The 15,267-nt window shown below is 40.2% G+C and overlaps 1 protein-coding gene across 1 annotated transcript; it reads right to left on the bottom strand.

The window, feature by feature from the left end:
* Positions 1–8,711: 8,711 nt before the first annotated feature.
* Positions 8,712–10,688, bottom strand: LOC149252052 (cytochrome P450 750A1-like). The gene is made up of 2 exons (XM_089456606.1): positions 9,668–10,688; positions 8,712–9,561 (listed from the first exon to the last, which is right to left on the bottom strand). Exons 1-2 carry the CDS (start codon positions 10,637–10,639, stop codon positions 8,911–8,913), a joined length of 1,623 nt encoding a protein of 540 aa, XP_089312732.1. The 5' UTR covers positions 10,640–10,688; the 3' UTR covers positions 8,712–8,910.
* Between the last annotated feature and the right edge of the window lie 4,579 nt (positions 10,689–15,267).

Genomic DNA, 15,267 nt, shown 5'->3' with positions numbered 1-15,267 from the left:
AAAATTGGCCTTGCTCTTCTTTTTCATTATCACCTTCCTCCTCGTTTTTGGGTTGATGCTTTCAGCACTGCAGTTTATATCATCAACCGTTTGCCCACACCACTTCTTGGAGGTAAGTCACCTTTTGAGCTTTTGTATGGTTCTTCTCCAAATTATGAAACTTTTCATCCATTTTGATATTGTGTTTATCCTTGTTTGTGTGATTATATGCCTAACAAATTTTCTCCATGCAATATTCCCTACATTTTTTTGGGTTACAGTCCCTCTTATAAAGGGTTCCCTTGCTTTGACCCCATCACCTCTCTCCTCTACATCACCAGACATGCTCAGTTTGATGAAAACCATTTCCCTTTTCTCGATTCCTCTCAGGCTCAGCCCCTTTCTTCTCTAACCTGTTCCAATTTTCTGGAATCTGATCTGTTACATATCGACCCTCCTTCCCCGTCCCCTGCACCATCTTCTCCACATATTACTCAATCTGATCCATGTGATATCTGTATTGATCCAGTGGATGAGTCCTTGCAGGCTACTGACGCTTTTGTAGGTCCTTTTTCATTGCCTTCAAGCTCGCCTCTCATTAAGGCACGGACCTCTCCTCCTGTTCCTGCTCCTGCAATTTCGCTCGGCTCTCACCCTATGGTCACGTGAGCTAAAGCTGGTATTTTCAAGACCCACCATCCAGCGAATCTTGGTGTCTTGGGCTCCTCTGGACTTCTTTCTACTCTTCTTCTCTCCACTGAGCCTAAAGGATTCAAATCGGCTACTAAGAATCTTGCCTGGCTTGCTGCCATGGATGAAGAAGTTCAGGCTCTGCAAAAAAATCGCACCTGGATTTTGGTCCCTCAACCAACAAACACCAACATTGTGGGCTCAAAATGGGTGTTTCAGACCAAATATCTTCCTGATGGATCCGTTGAGCGACTCAAAGCTTGACCTGTTGCCAAAGGATATACCCAGGTTCTCGGTCTTGATTACACTGACACCTTCAGTCCTGTTATCAAGGCCACTACCATCCGTGTTGTTCTTTCTCTTGTTGTTACCAACAAATGGCCTCTTCGTCAACTTGACATCAGGAATGCGTTCCTCAATGGTACTCTCACTGAAAATGTTTATATGGAATAACCGCCTGGATACATTGATCCTCGCTTCCCTAATCATGTATGCATGTTAAAGAAAGCTCTCTATGGTCTCAAGCAAGCTCCTTGTGCCTGGTTCCAGTGCTTTAGCTCTTTTATCCTTCGACTTGGTTTCTCTTGCAGCCGCGCTAACACTTCTCTATTTGTCTTTCATAAGAACTCTAATGTTATCTATTTGCTTCTTTATGTTGATGGCATTATTGTTACTGGAAACAACTCATCTCTTCTTGATAGCTTTACCCTTACACTCAATTCTGAGTTTGCCACTACAGATTTGGGCTCTCTCAGCTACTTTCTTGGTCTTGAAGCATCGCCAACTGTAGATGGTCTTTTTCTTAGTTAGCTAAAATATGCACGGGATATTCTTACTCATGCTCAGTTACTTGATAGCAAACCTATCCATACTACCATGATTGTCTCTCAACACTTGTCTGCTGATGGCCTTTTGTTTTCGGATCCTACTCTTTATCGGTCTCTTGTTGGTGCACTTCAATACTTGACCATCACACGCCTAGACATTGCTCATGCTCTCAACTCTGTTAGTCAATTTTTGCGTGCTCCAACTGAGGATCATTTTATTGTTGTTGAGCGTATTCTTCGCTATGTCAAAGGCACCCTCCATTTTGGTCTTTCCTTTCACCCCTCTGCTACTCTTGATGCTCTGGTTGCTTACTCTAATGCTGACTGGGCCGGTTGTCCAGACACTCGTCACTCTACCTCTGCTTACTCTATTTATCTTGGTGACAATTTGGTCTCTTGGAGTGCCAAAAAGCAACCTATTGTCTCTCGTTCCAGTTGTGAATCTGAGTATCATGGTCTTGCAAACACTGCTATTGAACTTCTTTGGCTTACGCATCTCCTTCATGACCTCCATGTCCCCATTCCCCAGAAGCCTCTTCTCTTATGTGACAACAAAAGTGCAATTTTTTTGAGCTCCAATCTGGTTTCTCACAAGCAAGTCAAGCATGTTGAATTAGACTATCATTTTCTTTGCAAACTTGTTGTCACTGGCAAACTTCACATGCAATATGTGCCATCTCATCTACAAGTTGCTGACATCTTTACCAAAAGTCTTCCTTGACCCCTTTTTGAGTTTTTTTCGGACCAAGCTTCACGTTCAATCCAATCCAACGCTCAGCTTGCGGGGGGGTGTTAAGGATACAGTTGAGGATATTTTGCCTACATCTAAGGCTTGATTCTAGGAGATTAGCTGACCCTTGATTCTAGGAATATTTGTATATAGTTTCCTTCTAATTCTCCTCTAATTGATTTGTAATTATTCTGCCATTTCTTTGTAATTAACTCTTTGATATTATAAATAATATACACTCACCACGATTGAATGCGTGGTGGTTTGATACAACCTTCTCAGCCAGCGTTGGATGTGAAGCACAAGATTAACAATGTGGAAACCCTGTCCCCGTGGGAAGTTGACAATGACAAGAGCAGGCGGTGCCTCCCATCCATCTATTTTCCAAAACCATCTGTGGTGTGTAGGTTGCTCAAGAAATTGTCCCCATAGTTATTTTGTTACTATGGAATATTTACATTCAATATGAAAAGTTATTTCCTATGGGGCTAGTTTCTTGACCAGGCGGTGCTTCCCATCCATCTATTTTCCAAAACCATCTCTCAAGGATTGTGGGAAAGACATAAGAGGAAATGCATAAAGTTGATATACAAACAAATGATAATAGGGAAGGTTGTTTTTCTGGTAATCATACAAATTTGATTATTACAATAAATTTGATGAGGGGTATTTAAATTTATTGAATTTTTTGGATTAGTCATTGGCATTAAATAATTCAATAAGTAAACACACACTAAATTTGACTTTACCCAAAATATGATTTAACTTGATTTGACTCGACTTAGTTAACTGCCTCTCTAATTTTACTCAATTCTTTATACATAAATAATTATAATTTCCAACAAAGAATAACTCAATATGCAAACACACACTAAACCAGACTTTACCCAAAATGTGACTTAACTCGACTTGACTCAACTTGACTTAGTTAACTTCCTCTCTAATTTTAACCAACTCTTTATACAAAAATAATTACAATTTCCAACAAAGATGAAGCTAGAAGAAATAAAAAACCAGCAAAACTAATATTTAGAATTTGATGCTGAAACAATATCTTGGCGTAGTTATCAAAGCAGAGAGACTCATCCCCATACTGTATAACACTTTTGAGACTCAGCCCCATATTGGAAAACTTTCTCAGTATTGCGATCCACCACAGATGGTTTTACTCGAAAGTTCGCCCCTTGCTAAGGGACAGTGGGGGTGCCCACTTACAATGCCTTCAGATTCACTGTGGTGCCCATTCATGTTTGTGACCGAGAAGGCTTCTAGGGTGCTTATGATGCCTTGACCCAAACCCCCTCTGTAAGGACCTGCGGTCCTTATGCGCACACTCCGGATTGAAGTGCGAGCTCAACATGAAACATGCGAAGATGTTATGGTATAGTGAAGTGCATGGAAGTTATGGGCGAGCGTTTATATATGTGTGGGAGCGTAATGGAACACCCACGGGCCAACCAAGTGGACAAAGGAAGGCCGACATGAAGTTAAGTGTATTTGCGATGGAAATGTGGGCGTGGGCAAGTCGGCTAGGCAGCCAAGACCTCGCCGTGCCACACGTATATATTGGAAAGGCGTGGGAGTCATTTCCACAATCACACATTCGCTCAACATCTTCGCTCATGTAAGGAGAAGGCACAAAACTACAAGGTGGCACCCATTCTTGGGCAAGGCCGCACGGAGTTAGGTGTCATTCTCAGTTTTGGGTGAAGGTGCGGGCAGGAGCACCCGGTGGTTGGGTGAGGGTGTGCACGGGTGTGTCATGCCCAGTTTATGCGATGGAGTACCCGACGGTGAAATGTTGGTGGGCGCCCGATTTGTGCGACAACTTGGCACGGGTTCTTGGGTGACTCGGGTGAGCGCCCACCCGTCGTGCATGTGTGCATGGAGACTTGGTGGAGTGTTGAGATTGTGAATGGAGGTGTGTCTTAGGCAGAGGCGCCCATGTGTGGCAACTTGGAGGCGAGCCCAAGTTGGGCAAACAACACGATCGTGCGACAAGGTGAACGAAGGGTTGGAGAGTCGTGCGGAGGTGCCGACGAGCTGGACAACCGAGTTTGTTGAAGTTGTGAAAATTGGCTAAGTGTTAATTTGGGGTTTCCCAAGATTTAACTTGTACTTTGTAAAAGTGAAGATTGTATAATATATTGATTCGGGTAGACTCACATTGCAGGGAGTTGCCCCTCCCTTTATACTGTTGTGCATTTCTTTTGTATAATGTTGTTATGTGAATGTTATGGGCTTTCACTTTTATAAAGGAACACATAATAATACTTGGTAACGAAAATAAGACTAAGTATGGAATGTTAGGCATAGTCTACAATCGTAAGTATTGGTGAAAAGAAAACAATTGGTAGTGCCACACCTTGCTATAAGCGGTTGAAAGACTACCGCAGGTGTAGGGGCATGACAGGTGGTATCAGAGCTGGTGAACTGAATCAAGGAGCTGATTCTATGAAGACCAAAGACTTGAAAGGGAGCTCAAGTTTTGCAGGTGACAGGTGGAATATTAGGGTGATTCAGGTGAATGGTGAAACAGGTTTAGCAGAGGCGAAGCTTAATGCTTGGGCCGATCTGAACAACAAGGCATGGAAGGTTTGGAAGAATGCAAAGGGAAGCTCTTGCTTACCTTATATAGGTTGAAGCAGATGAAAGAAGAGAATCCCTGGATTCGAAAGGAACTTGAAATCTTGGAAAAGAATGTTGAAGACGAACTTCTTCAACTTGGTTGGACAATGGAGCAAGATGAAGTTGCAGATTGTGCTAACAAGGAAGGGGAAGCCGTGATGATCGAGGATGTTGCAGATGTGACAATGATGGAGGATGAACTTGAGATTGATCAAGTTGGACCAGGATCGTGCCGTTTGCAGACATGGATGAATGAGGATACTCACATGGAGGAGCCTCATGATGATGATGATGAAGTAAGTATTGATACTTGTGTTTCACTTGAGCATTTGGTAGATGGGTCGTATGTAGGGAAGGGCAAAGTTAGTTTGCCGATGCAGGGGAGGATCTTACCATGGATGACTATGATGAGACCTTGTACGGAGAAGCAAGGATTGTTGACTGTTGCAGGACTTGCTGGGGTTGTTTGTGACCTTATGGTAGAAGGTACAAAGGCCCGTGACAAGGGTGGAACATGATGATCGTTGCGGAGGGTTGGGTCATGCTTTAGCCACATGGAGAATTGGCTAAGTGTCCGGCATGACTCATGGACAGATTGAGGAGGGCATACACTTGAGATACTTGGGTGGACTTCTCATGGCCAAGACCAAGAGCAAGTCTTGGTGGAACCTTTAGTGGGGGAGCTATGATGGAAGGGACTCGTGATGATGATGATATGGTTGGGTGACCGAGTTCACTAGACCAAAGATTGCAGACTTGGATGAGGATGACCGATTGTTGTGATGGGTCTACTTGGTTGGACTACATGGGAAACTTAGTCATGGACATCAGGTTGAAGGCATGGAGCATGGCAATATTATGCAGGGACATGATGCAGGAGCACTTGTAGAGGTGTCACTTATGGGCATCTAATGGGGAGTGCCAAGGTGGGGATGTTGTGTAGGTGGATTTGCTAGTGTGACATGGAGATGTTTCACTTATGAGCCGATGGAGAGGTTGTGCACTCTTGTACAACAAGACCATGGACTTGGATGGAATTGTGAGCAGACTATGGAGCATTCCTACTACATGGAGAGCTGAGGCATCTTGCAGAGACCTTTGGGATGAGACTTGTATGTTTGCTGAGATGTTGGTTGGGGATGGCTTATGGAGCTCATGATGACATGAGGTTGTGACTTTTGGGGACTTCATATATGGTGGACTTAGAGGATCTGATGCATTGAGGAGCTGAGGTCAGAGACTTTGATGTAGGATGGGGTGCATACTTTCAAGTACATGTATGGGTGTGTCTTGGAAGAGTGACTTGATGTGGAGGATCGATATGAGACACTTTGGAGTGATGGAGTTACAACGATGATGATGCCTCAGTGGCAACACTTGGGCATGGGTTGAGCCGAGACTTAACCGCTTTTGACACATGGGAGCTGATTGATCTATGATCATGGGTAGCACATGGATAGATGAGACAAGTATATACTTGTTTCTATGGCAGACTTGAGGGATGGCACATTGCAGATTTGATGAAGGTTGCTTCATGGACCTGGATGTGGCACATCAAAAGTCGGAGTTTGATGAGATGGTCTCTTCATATTGAGGAGGCATGCATATGGATGATGATGTTGGGATAGATGTGGCTGATTTCATGCAGCACATTGGTACCAAACATCATGGACAACATGTTGTAGACAAGATGAGGACTACTTCATGGACCTGAGCATGGCTTACACTTGTATGGAGATGGATTCTTGATCGAGTTGAGGATGTGACAGGATGTTTTGAGAAACAACTAATGGTGGCATGAGGATGTGCATTCTCATGGTTTGAGCGTGATAATTGGACTGATCACCTGACTAGTTCAGACATGGGGGAGCTCAATGTGCAGAGATGTGTTAGCATTATGTTGGAGTATCATGGCAACAGTTCACATGACGACGAAACATGATGAGGTCGACCCGAGATGTTGTAGTGAGCATGTAGCTTGAGATGGAGGGACCAGCCTTCCACGATGGAGAGCAGCATGTCGAGATTGTGACAGGGTGGTTGATGGTCATGGATTGAGATGATTTCTAATGTATGACATACCGGTGGGGTGTATACCTTGGTATGGTGATCTTGGTGACAGATGGTTGCTGGGACGAGACATGATGGAGACGGTGGTTCTACATATGTTGCAGGGACGTTTGCAGTATGTGGAGGAGTTGGCATCATAGATGATACAGTTGCTGATGATCTTCGTGGATGGCTACCAAGATGGTATGTTGTCGAGGACGACAACGACTTCAGGTGGAGGAGGATGTAAGGACCTGCGGTCCTTATGCACACGCTTCGGCTTGAAGTGCGAGCTCAACATGAAACATGCGAAGATGTTATGGTATAATGAAGTGCGTGGAAAGTTTGGGTGAGCGTTTATATATCTGTGGGAGCGTAATAGAACACCCACGGGCCGACCAAGCGAGCAAAGGAAGGCCGACATGAAGTTAAGTGTATTTGTGATGGAAATGTGGGCGTGGGCAGGTCGACTGGGCAACCAAGACCTCGCCCTGCCACACGTATATATTGGAAAGGCATTGGAGTCATTTCCACAATCACACATTCGCTCAACATCTTTGCTCATGTAAGGAGAAGGCGCAAAACTACAAGGTGGATGCACAAGAGGTAGAGGTGCAGATTTGGAGGATGCGCCCATTCTTGGGCAAGGCCACATAGAGTTAGGTGTCATTCTCGGTTTTGGGTGAAGGCACAGGCAGGAGCGCCCGGTGGTTGGGTGAGGGCGTGCACGGGTGTGTGGCGCCCGGTTTATGCGACGGAGTGCCCGACGGTGAAACGTTGGTGGGCGCCTGGTTTGTGCGATGACTTGGCACGGGTTCTTGGGTGACTCGAGTGAGTGCTCGCCCGTCGTGCAAGTGTGCACAGAGACTTGGTGGAGTGTTGAGATTATGAACGGAGGTGTGTCTCGGGCAGAGGTGAACCGTGTGTGGCGACTTGGAGGCGCGCCCGAGTTGGGCAAACAACACGATCGTGTGACAAGATGAACGAAGGGTTGGAGAGTCGTGTGGCGACTGTGCAGAGGTGCCGACGAGCTGGACAATCGAGTTCGCTGAAGTTGTGAAAACTGGCTAAGTGTAAATTTGGGGTTTCCCAAGATTTAACTTGTACTTTGTAAAAGTGAAGATTGTATAATATATTGATTCAGGCAGACTCATATTACAGGGAGTTGCCGCTCCCTTTATACTGTTGTGCATTTCTCTTGTATAATGTTGTTATGTGAATGTTATGGGCTTTCACTTGTATAAAGGAACGCATAATAATACTTGGTAACGAAAATAAGACTAAGTATGGAATGTTAGGCGTAGTCTAAAATCGCAAGTATTGGTGAAAAGAAAACGATTGGTAGTGCCGCACCTCGCTATAAGTGGTTGAAAGACTACCGCAGGTGTAGGGGCGTGACACCCTCTGCCCTATCGCCGTTTGTAGTAAGAGGTGGTATATTATTTGTGAACAATTATTCACACTATGTGAACGACATAACCCCTTTGAGAGTCCTATGGATGGATCAGAAGTGCAACCTTCGTGTTCTTAAACTGATTCACACCTACGGCTGTCAGCACATTCCGCTGATGACGGGACACTGTGGAATGGAAACATTTACCAGTGCTGCATAGCACACACAAGCCAAGCGAGAAATTCACGAATACGGAGCATGGTCAACGAGCACGGTCAACGCGCAGTGTGCAGCAGTTGACAGATCTAACCGTAGAAAACATTAAATTTTTTTAAAAATAGTGATAAAGAATAATTCCTTACGTGACTGACAGGTAGAGTGATTTTAGCAAATAAAACCACAATAGAGCATTCAATAATTTTAATACGGCAGAAAACAGTCTTTAGAATTAAAAAATACAACGCTAATCATATGTCGACATGATATCTATCACAGAACGTACAACAGGTAATGCAATGAAAGGGAACAGAACTAGCATAAACTAGATTGAAATAGCGAGTAGACGAGCATTTCTGGAGAAACTAGAATAGCATGTGGCGGTGCCTTGCCTCATCCTACGCTTTATCATCCCTGGTCTGTAGTGGAACTGGAAAGTTTACCCTCAACCTTGGATATGCATACAGCGGCACTTTCCTTGGAATCGTCAGCCCGCACACTTCCGTCATATCCAGCTGCGACGGATCACCTTCAACTCTCCAATCGAAAGTGTGCATCAGCTGAGCCAATGCGAATTCAATGGTAGGAATAGCCATGGGAGCCCCCGGGCATCCTCTCCTTCCTGCCCCAAACGGAATCATACGGAAGTCAGATTGATCTGCTAAATTCACATGTTCCTCCTCCATGAATCTCTCCGGCTTGAATTCGGAAGCATCTGGTCCCCACACATTGGGATCCCTTCCTATAGCCCACACATTCACCATTACCATTGTTTTCTTAGGGATATGGTATCCTCCTACTGTCACAGCCTCTACAGATTCATGAGGAATCGCTAGCACCACAGGTGGGTATAATCTTAGCGTTTCTTTCACCACGCAATGGAGGTATTTCATGCTCGCTACATCGGATTCATTCACTTGGCGATTCTTGCCGACTACCCATTCGATTTCTTCTTGCAATCTCTTCATTGCATGGGGATGTCTGAGCAACTCACTCATTGCCCATTCTAACGTGGTTGAGGTGGTCTCCAGCCCACCCGCGACCATGTCCTGCACAAATACAAAACCAACGAATCCAAAATATTGAAGGATTTAAGCATAAGAATGAGGATCATAAATGATAATATATAGAATGGGCGAGGGCAGAGAGACATACAAGAACAACAGCCTTGATAGTTTCCCGTGTGATTTTGGAATCAGTCTCAGCTTTCTCGAGCAGCACATCCACGAAATCTTTAACTTGAGGCTCTTCTCCTTCTTGGTGATTTGAGGTGGTGGCCATGCGATGAGCAACATGGTCGTCTATCATTTTCTCTGCGAATTCATTGAATGTTTTATGGATCTTCTTCATGCGCCGCTTGATACCTTGCAAATCAAGCCAATCCAAAAAGGGAAGAAAGTCTCCGATGGTAAAAGCTCCCGCCGTAGATACCACCTCTACTATTAAATCCTTGAAACCTTTGAAGCCGCCACCCAACTCATCGTCACTAAATTTCCTCCTCGCCAGTATGCGCCAAGTTATATTGGAGGTGAGACTAGAGAAAGCGTTGCTGACGTCCACGTCCAGCACTCCGCTCTCACTCTCCTCCCAAATTGAACGGATCATCGCAGACACTTCTTCCTCTCGCACGCTCCTGAATGACTCGATCCTTTTGGCGGTGAGCAGCTCTAACATGCATATTTTTCTCAGTTGCCGCCAATGATCTCCATACGGAACGAAGATCATATCATTATAATTGAAAAATATGTATTTTCCAGCGGATGTTGCAGGTCGGTTGGCAAACATCAAATCATGGGTTTTAAGAAAGTGTTTGGCCATCTCCGAAGAAGAAACGACAACAGTAGGGACAGACCCTAAGCGGAGGAAGAAAATGGGGCCATATTTGTCAGCAAGGCCTTTAAGAGAACGGTGAGCAGGCAGTATCAGTTGGTGGAGATTTCCGATGATCGGCCATGGAAACGGTCCTGGAGGCAATCTCGCCCTAATACCTCTTTTGTGCAATAACCGTGTAAAGAATAAACAGAAAAATAAACCTAAAATAACTGCTGTTGCAACACCCTCAAGGCCCATTATTAATGTTGCAGGCAGCGGGAGAGACAGAGACACAGATAAAATTCGAAATTCCATTTCGAACACACACTTTCTAAGTGAGACACTGGTGGGAAGGAAGCAAGAAGCGTCTGCTATTTAAAGCCACCACAAGGTTTATGAAATCTCACTTTATCTTTAAATATAAAAGAAAATGCTAAAATAATTTCAAATAATTGACGGGGAGAGCTCCTAAACGGTACACAAAACCAAGCAATGTGACCATAATTCTATCAACCAAAGCAATATGAACACGTGACCATAATTGTACGAAGAATAATTGATTGTTTTATCGTCTATCTATGTATCATATAAATGTTGTATCAATAAGTAACATCGTCATTAATTAATTAAAAATATATAAATATATTTTTAAAACTTTAAACTTATATATAAAAACAAGTTAGTGGCAATATTTTATATTATAATTAAATAAATATATATTTTTTAAAATTTAAAACAAATATATATTTTTTAAATTTTGAACTTATATAAAAACAAGGTAGCCGCAAATCAAATTATTTTAGGTGCAAACTTATTTTCAAGTGCAAAAACCAATGTGTAATTTTTTATTGTGTAAATTGTATTTTTAAATGTTATAGAGATTACGTAACATGTGTATTGAGTCATTTTATTAGCGCACGTTAAACTAGGTTTTTTTTATTAATATATTTTTAATGATACCTCAATATTAATTCATATTAAAATATTTTATTCATAACCTACATTGGATATTTTATTTTTTACAACATAAAATTAATTTTTTTTAGCAATTTTTTTCTAGATATATATGAAGTTGATAACATGTGTTTAAATATTTTTAAAAATTTTAAGAATTAATTATCCTACTCCATATTTTTTTAACTTCTAATTACTATAAATCAAATTGTATTACATCATAATACATAGCATATTTTTTTCTTTTTTATTATAGCAATATTATTTTTCTATTTAGTGAATATTTTATTTTTATTTTAAGAGGGACGGACATACTTACACATCACCTTCACACTGGGTTGTAAAATGAGCCTCTAGGCTCAAAAAATAAAAGATATAATTATTTAAAATAAATAAATAAATGGTTATATCAAATCCCTCCCTCGAGGTGCAAACATTTTCTCATGTTTTGCCCTCTTAAAAGAGGTGCAAGCATTTTCTCATGTTTTACGCTCTAAAAAGAGGTTTGCCCCTTGAGGGATTTGATCCCCCTTCACACTTGATAGAGGTTGGGTTAAGGTAGATCTATGCTGGTGTTAATAAATGTGTGTACTTTGAATACGACTTCTATAATTTTAATTTAATTATCAATCATTTTTAAATATGGTAGATATTTAACTTCTATAACACATTTTTAATAGTAGCCACAAATTAATAGTTAACAATTATATTAAAAGTTGTCATGCAATTTTTGCCTTTTTAATTAAATTGATTAATTAAAAAAATGTCATGTGAACATGAGTTATGGTTTTTCTTGGACATGAGGTATTACTAGGATCCCATCATATTGTAACAAAACCTATTTACAAGATAAGAATCTCCATAATAAAGAGGGGTCAAATCTCCATGGTTAAGAATTTTGTTACATGTTTTCTTTAAATGTATATATGTTTAACTCATATATTAATTATTTTTATAAATAATAACTAGCATAGATCCACGTTAACCGTGGCTCTATCAAGCACCCATAGATCAAATTTCTTAGAGGTACAAACCTCTTTCACAGTGCAAAACTTGAAGAAATGTTTGCACCTAGAGAAATTTGATCTCTCTCAAAGCTTGAATCTATGTTGGTTATTTATATATATGCCATGTGTCAACTCCATGCTAAGCATGAAAGGGATTACACATCTCCTTCATTTTGTTCATTTTGACACTAATAAAATATTTTAACCATCAAAATGAAGGAGATGTGTAATTCCTTGAATGCTTAGCATGGAGTTTATATATATATATGTATACACCACTGCAAACCTTTCTTTAATTTTTGCACTTGAAAAAAATTTTGCACCTCAAGAAATTTGATCCCTACTCGTGTTTGATAAAATTGGGACTAACATGAATCTATATTGATTACAAGCATTTACACCATTGCAATATGTACTTGTCTCTCAACACAATAACTACGATAATAATAATAAAATTCATAATTTTCTAATTTCAAATTTCATAATTATCTATATAACATTATAATAAATATATAAATAATTATCATAAATATAATTTCGTTAGTTAATCTTATTCTTGCTCAATCCAAGTTTAATAGAAATCTACAGTGATTTCAAAAGTTCCAAAACCGTACATAAACTCAATCGAAGAGTAGTAATCGAGCAAATAATAATCTACATTAAGGGAGAATACATATCCTATAATAGAGTGCATTTATCCATTTACTTTTGTGTAGTTAAGTGCACAAGCATGCCCTCTATTTTCATCCAACACAAACGTATCAAAGCAACAGTTCTCATTTTTGTCACCAGGTAAAAGTTCTTATGTTGTGGAGATGGCCGACTTTAATTTTTAAAGTATCAACATCAGCATTTACCATGTGTGCTTTCATAAAATATAGTTAATTGGAAACAAATCTCGGAAAATCTAAAAAGCTTTTGGTTTGTGGAGACTGCCGACTTTAATTTTTGAGGTATCAACATCAGCATTTACCATGTGCGCTTCCATAAAATATAGTTAATTGGGAACAAAGCTCGGAAAATCTAACAAGTAAAAATGTTTTTGGTTGTCCATAAATAAATTATGGCGATCCACGTAGTATTGGCTCATTCATATATATATATATTCTCCCATCTCCAATAGAACGTTAGAGGCTGTTACCATTAATATTAAATATAAACATTAACAACACATGACCGAACCCACGGCAAAATGTAATGCCACGTTTCTTTAAAGATGTGGACCAAAGGAAAAAAATATATGCCCCGGATTCTTGTACATACAACCTATTTCCGTAACCAGTGTCATGGTGCGTAAAAGTTAGTTATAAATATATAATATTATAAAAAATAATAATTAGTAATTGTACCAAATGTTACAATATAAAAAAAAGTATAGATGGAGTCATTTCTCGTTATAAAAGTAGATTTTCGAGGAACGCCTATCTTTGTTTTAGAGTGAATATTTGTGTATATCTCTGTTTTAGAGTGAATATTTGTGTATCCTTTTGAAGTGGCAATTCAAAATAGACATTCCCCATTGGTTTAGCTTCCAAAAGCATACCAATGTAGTACTTGGTTCCCCAAAATAATGCATTGTCATTTGTAAAGGGTTCATCAAAAACGTAAACAAGATTGGGGATATCTTAACTTATCAGCGTTTAAATGAGAAATTGATAAGGTGTTGTCAGAAACATTGAAGTGTGAAAACATAGGGGAAAATGATTGAGTTACTCACTCAGAGATGCATATGTGGCTTGTAGTTGAAGCTAAAAATTTGGGTCAAGTTGTTGAAGTTTGGATGTTGAGGAACAATATTCCATAATCATGTAATTGAAGTTTGTGATAGGATTTTCACTCTCCAATACTCTTTGTAGTGTGAAATCATACGGGAAAGTGATTGAGTTACTTACTCAGAGATGCATATGTGGCTTGTAGTTGAAGCTGGAATTTTGGGTCAAGTTGTTGAAGTTTGGATGTTGAGGAACAATATTCCAAACACTTTAATTCATCATGTAATTGAAGTTTGTGATAGGATTTTCACTCTCTAATACTCTTTGTAGTTGAGCACATGTGAAAAGTGCACTTTACGGGAGGAGATGTATTGCTACTAGTGGGTGTTTGTACACCCGAACTCAATACAAACTCTAGAGGAAGTGAAATTGTTGTGGCAACCACAATACAAACCCTAGAGGAAGTGAAATTGTTGTGGAAACCACAAGAACGTGTAGGGAAAGAGACAATAATGTCATCTTTGTGACACAACAATTGGGAGTCCTCTCACCCAAAAAAATGAATATATACAAAGCACATTCCAAGTAAATGCAACAAAACACATCTCATGTGAAACTTGCCCAATAAAAAAATTTCTTTTGTGCATGCAACTATCTTGACCATCAAGATCATACCAAATAGATAATCATCTTGTGAAATCTCTAATATGTCCAAACTCATGATTTCTTGGAAAATGAGGCTTTTGTAGAAACTGACTCCAAGATAAAATGGATTGTACCATTTTCAAGTTCAATTTAGTGGTATATGTATACCATTGATCAATGGATTGTACCATTTTCAACTTCAAATTAGTGGTATATATATATCATTGATCCATTGTCCATAAGGACTGATTTTCCATAATTATATGAGAATAACTAAAAATATGTTCTTTCAATGAATCTTTAAACAACCTCCTCCATTGGTCACTTAGAATTCATAAAGCGACCTACCTTTTCCTCTGCAAGTTTTGTTTAGGCTATTAGGTTGTGCTATAACCATATGACAATGAGAAAAAGTGCTTCCATTAATTGAAAAAAATAGTGGATAAAGAGACAGAGAAAAAGAGGTTTTGTGTTTTATAGGAGCTCACATGCCACATGTATCACTTCTTCGTATTTACAACCACTTCCATTTTCATTTAGATGAAGGGAGAGCTTATGTCTCCTTATAGCGATCTCTAGTCACATTGATAAATGATGAGATTATGATCAAATATTAAACATTCAC

The sequence above is a fragment of the Pinus tabuliformis genome, chromosome 7, assembly GCF_031772625.1.
Source record: "Pinus tabuliformis cultivar Carrire ecotype Pingquan chromosome 7, CPIR1, whole genome shotgun sequence".
Classification (NCBI taxonomy): Eukaryota; Viridiplantae; Streptophyta; class Pinopsida; order Pinales; family Pinaceae; genus Pinus; species Pinus tabuliformis.
The sequence above is the reverse complement of the archived record's forward strand: the minus strand, read 5'-3'. Positions and strand labels throughout refer to the sequence as shown.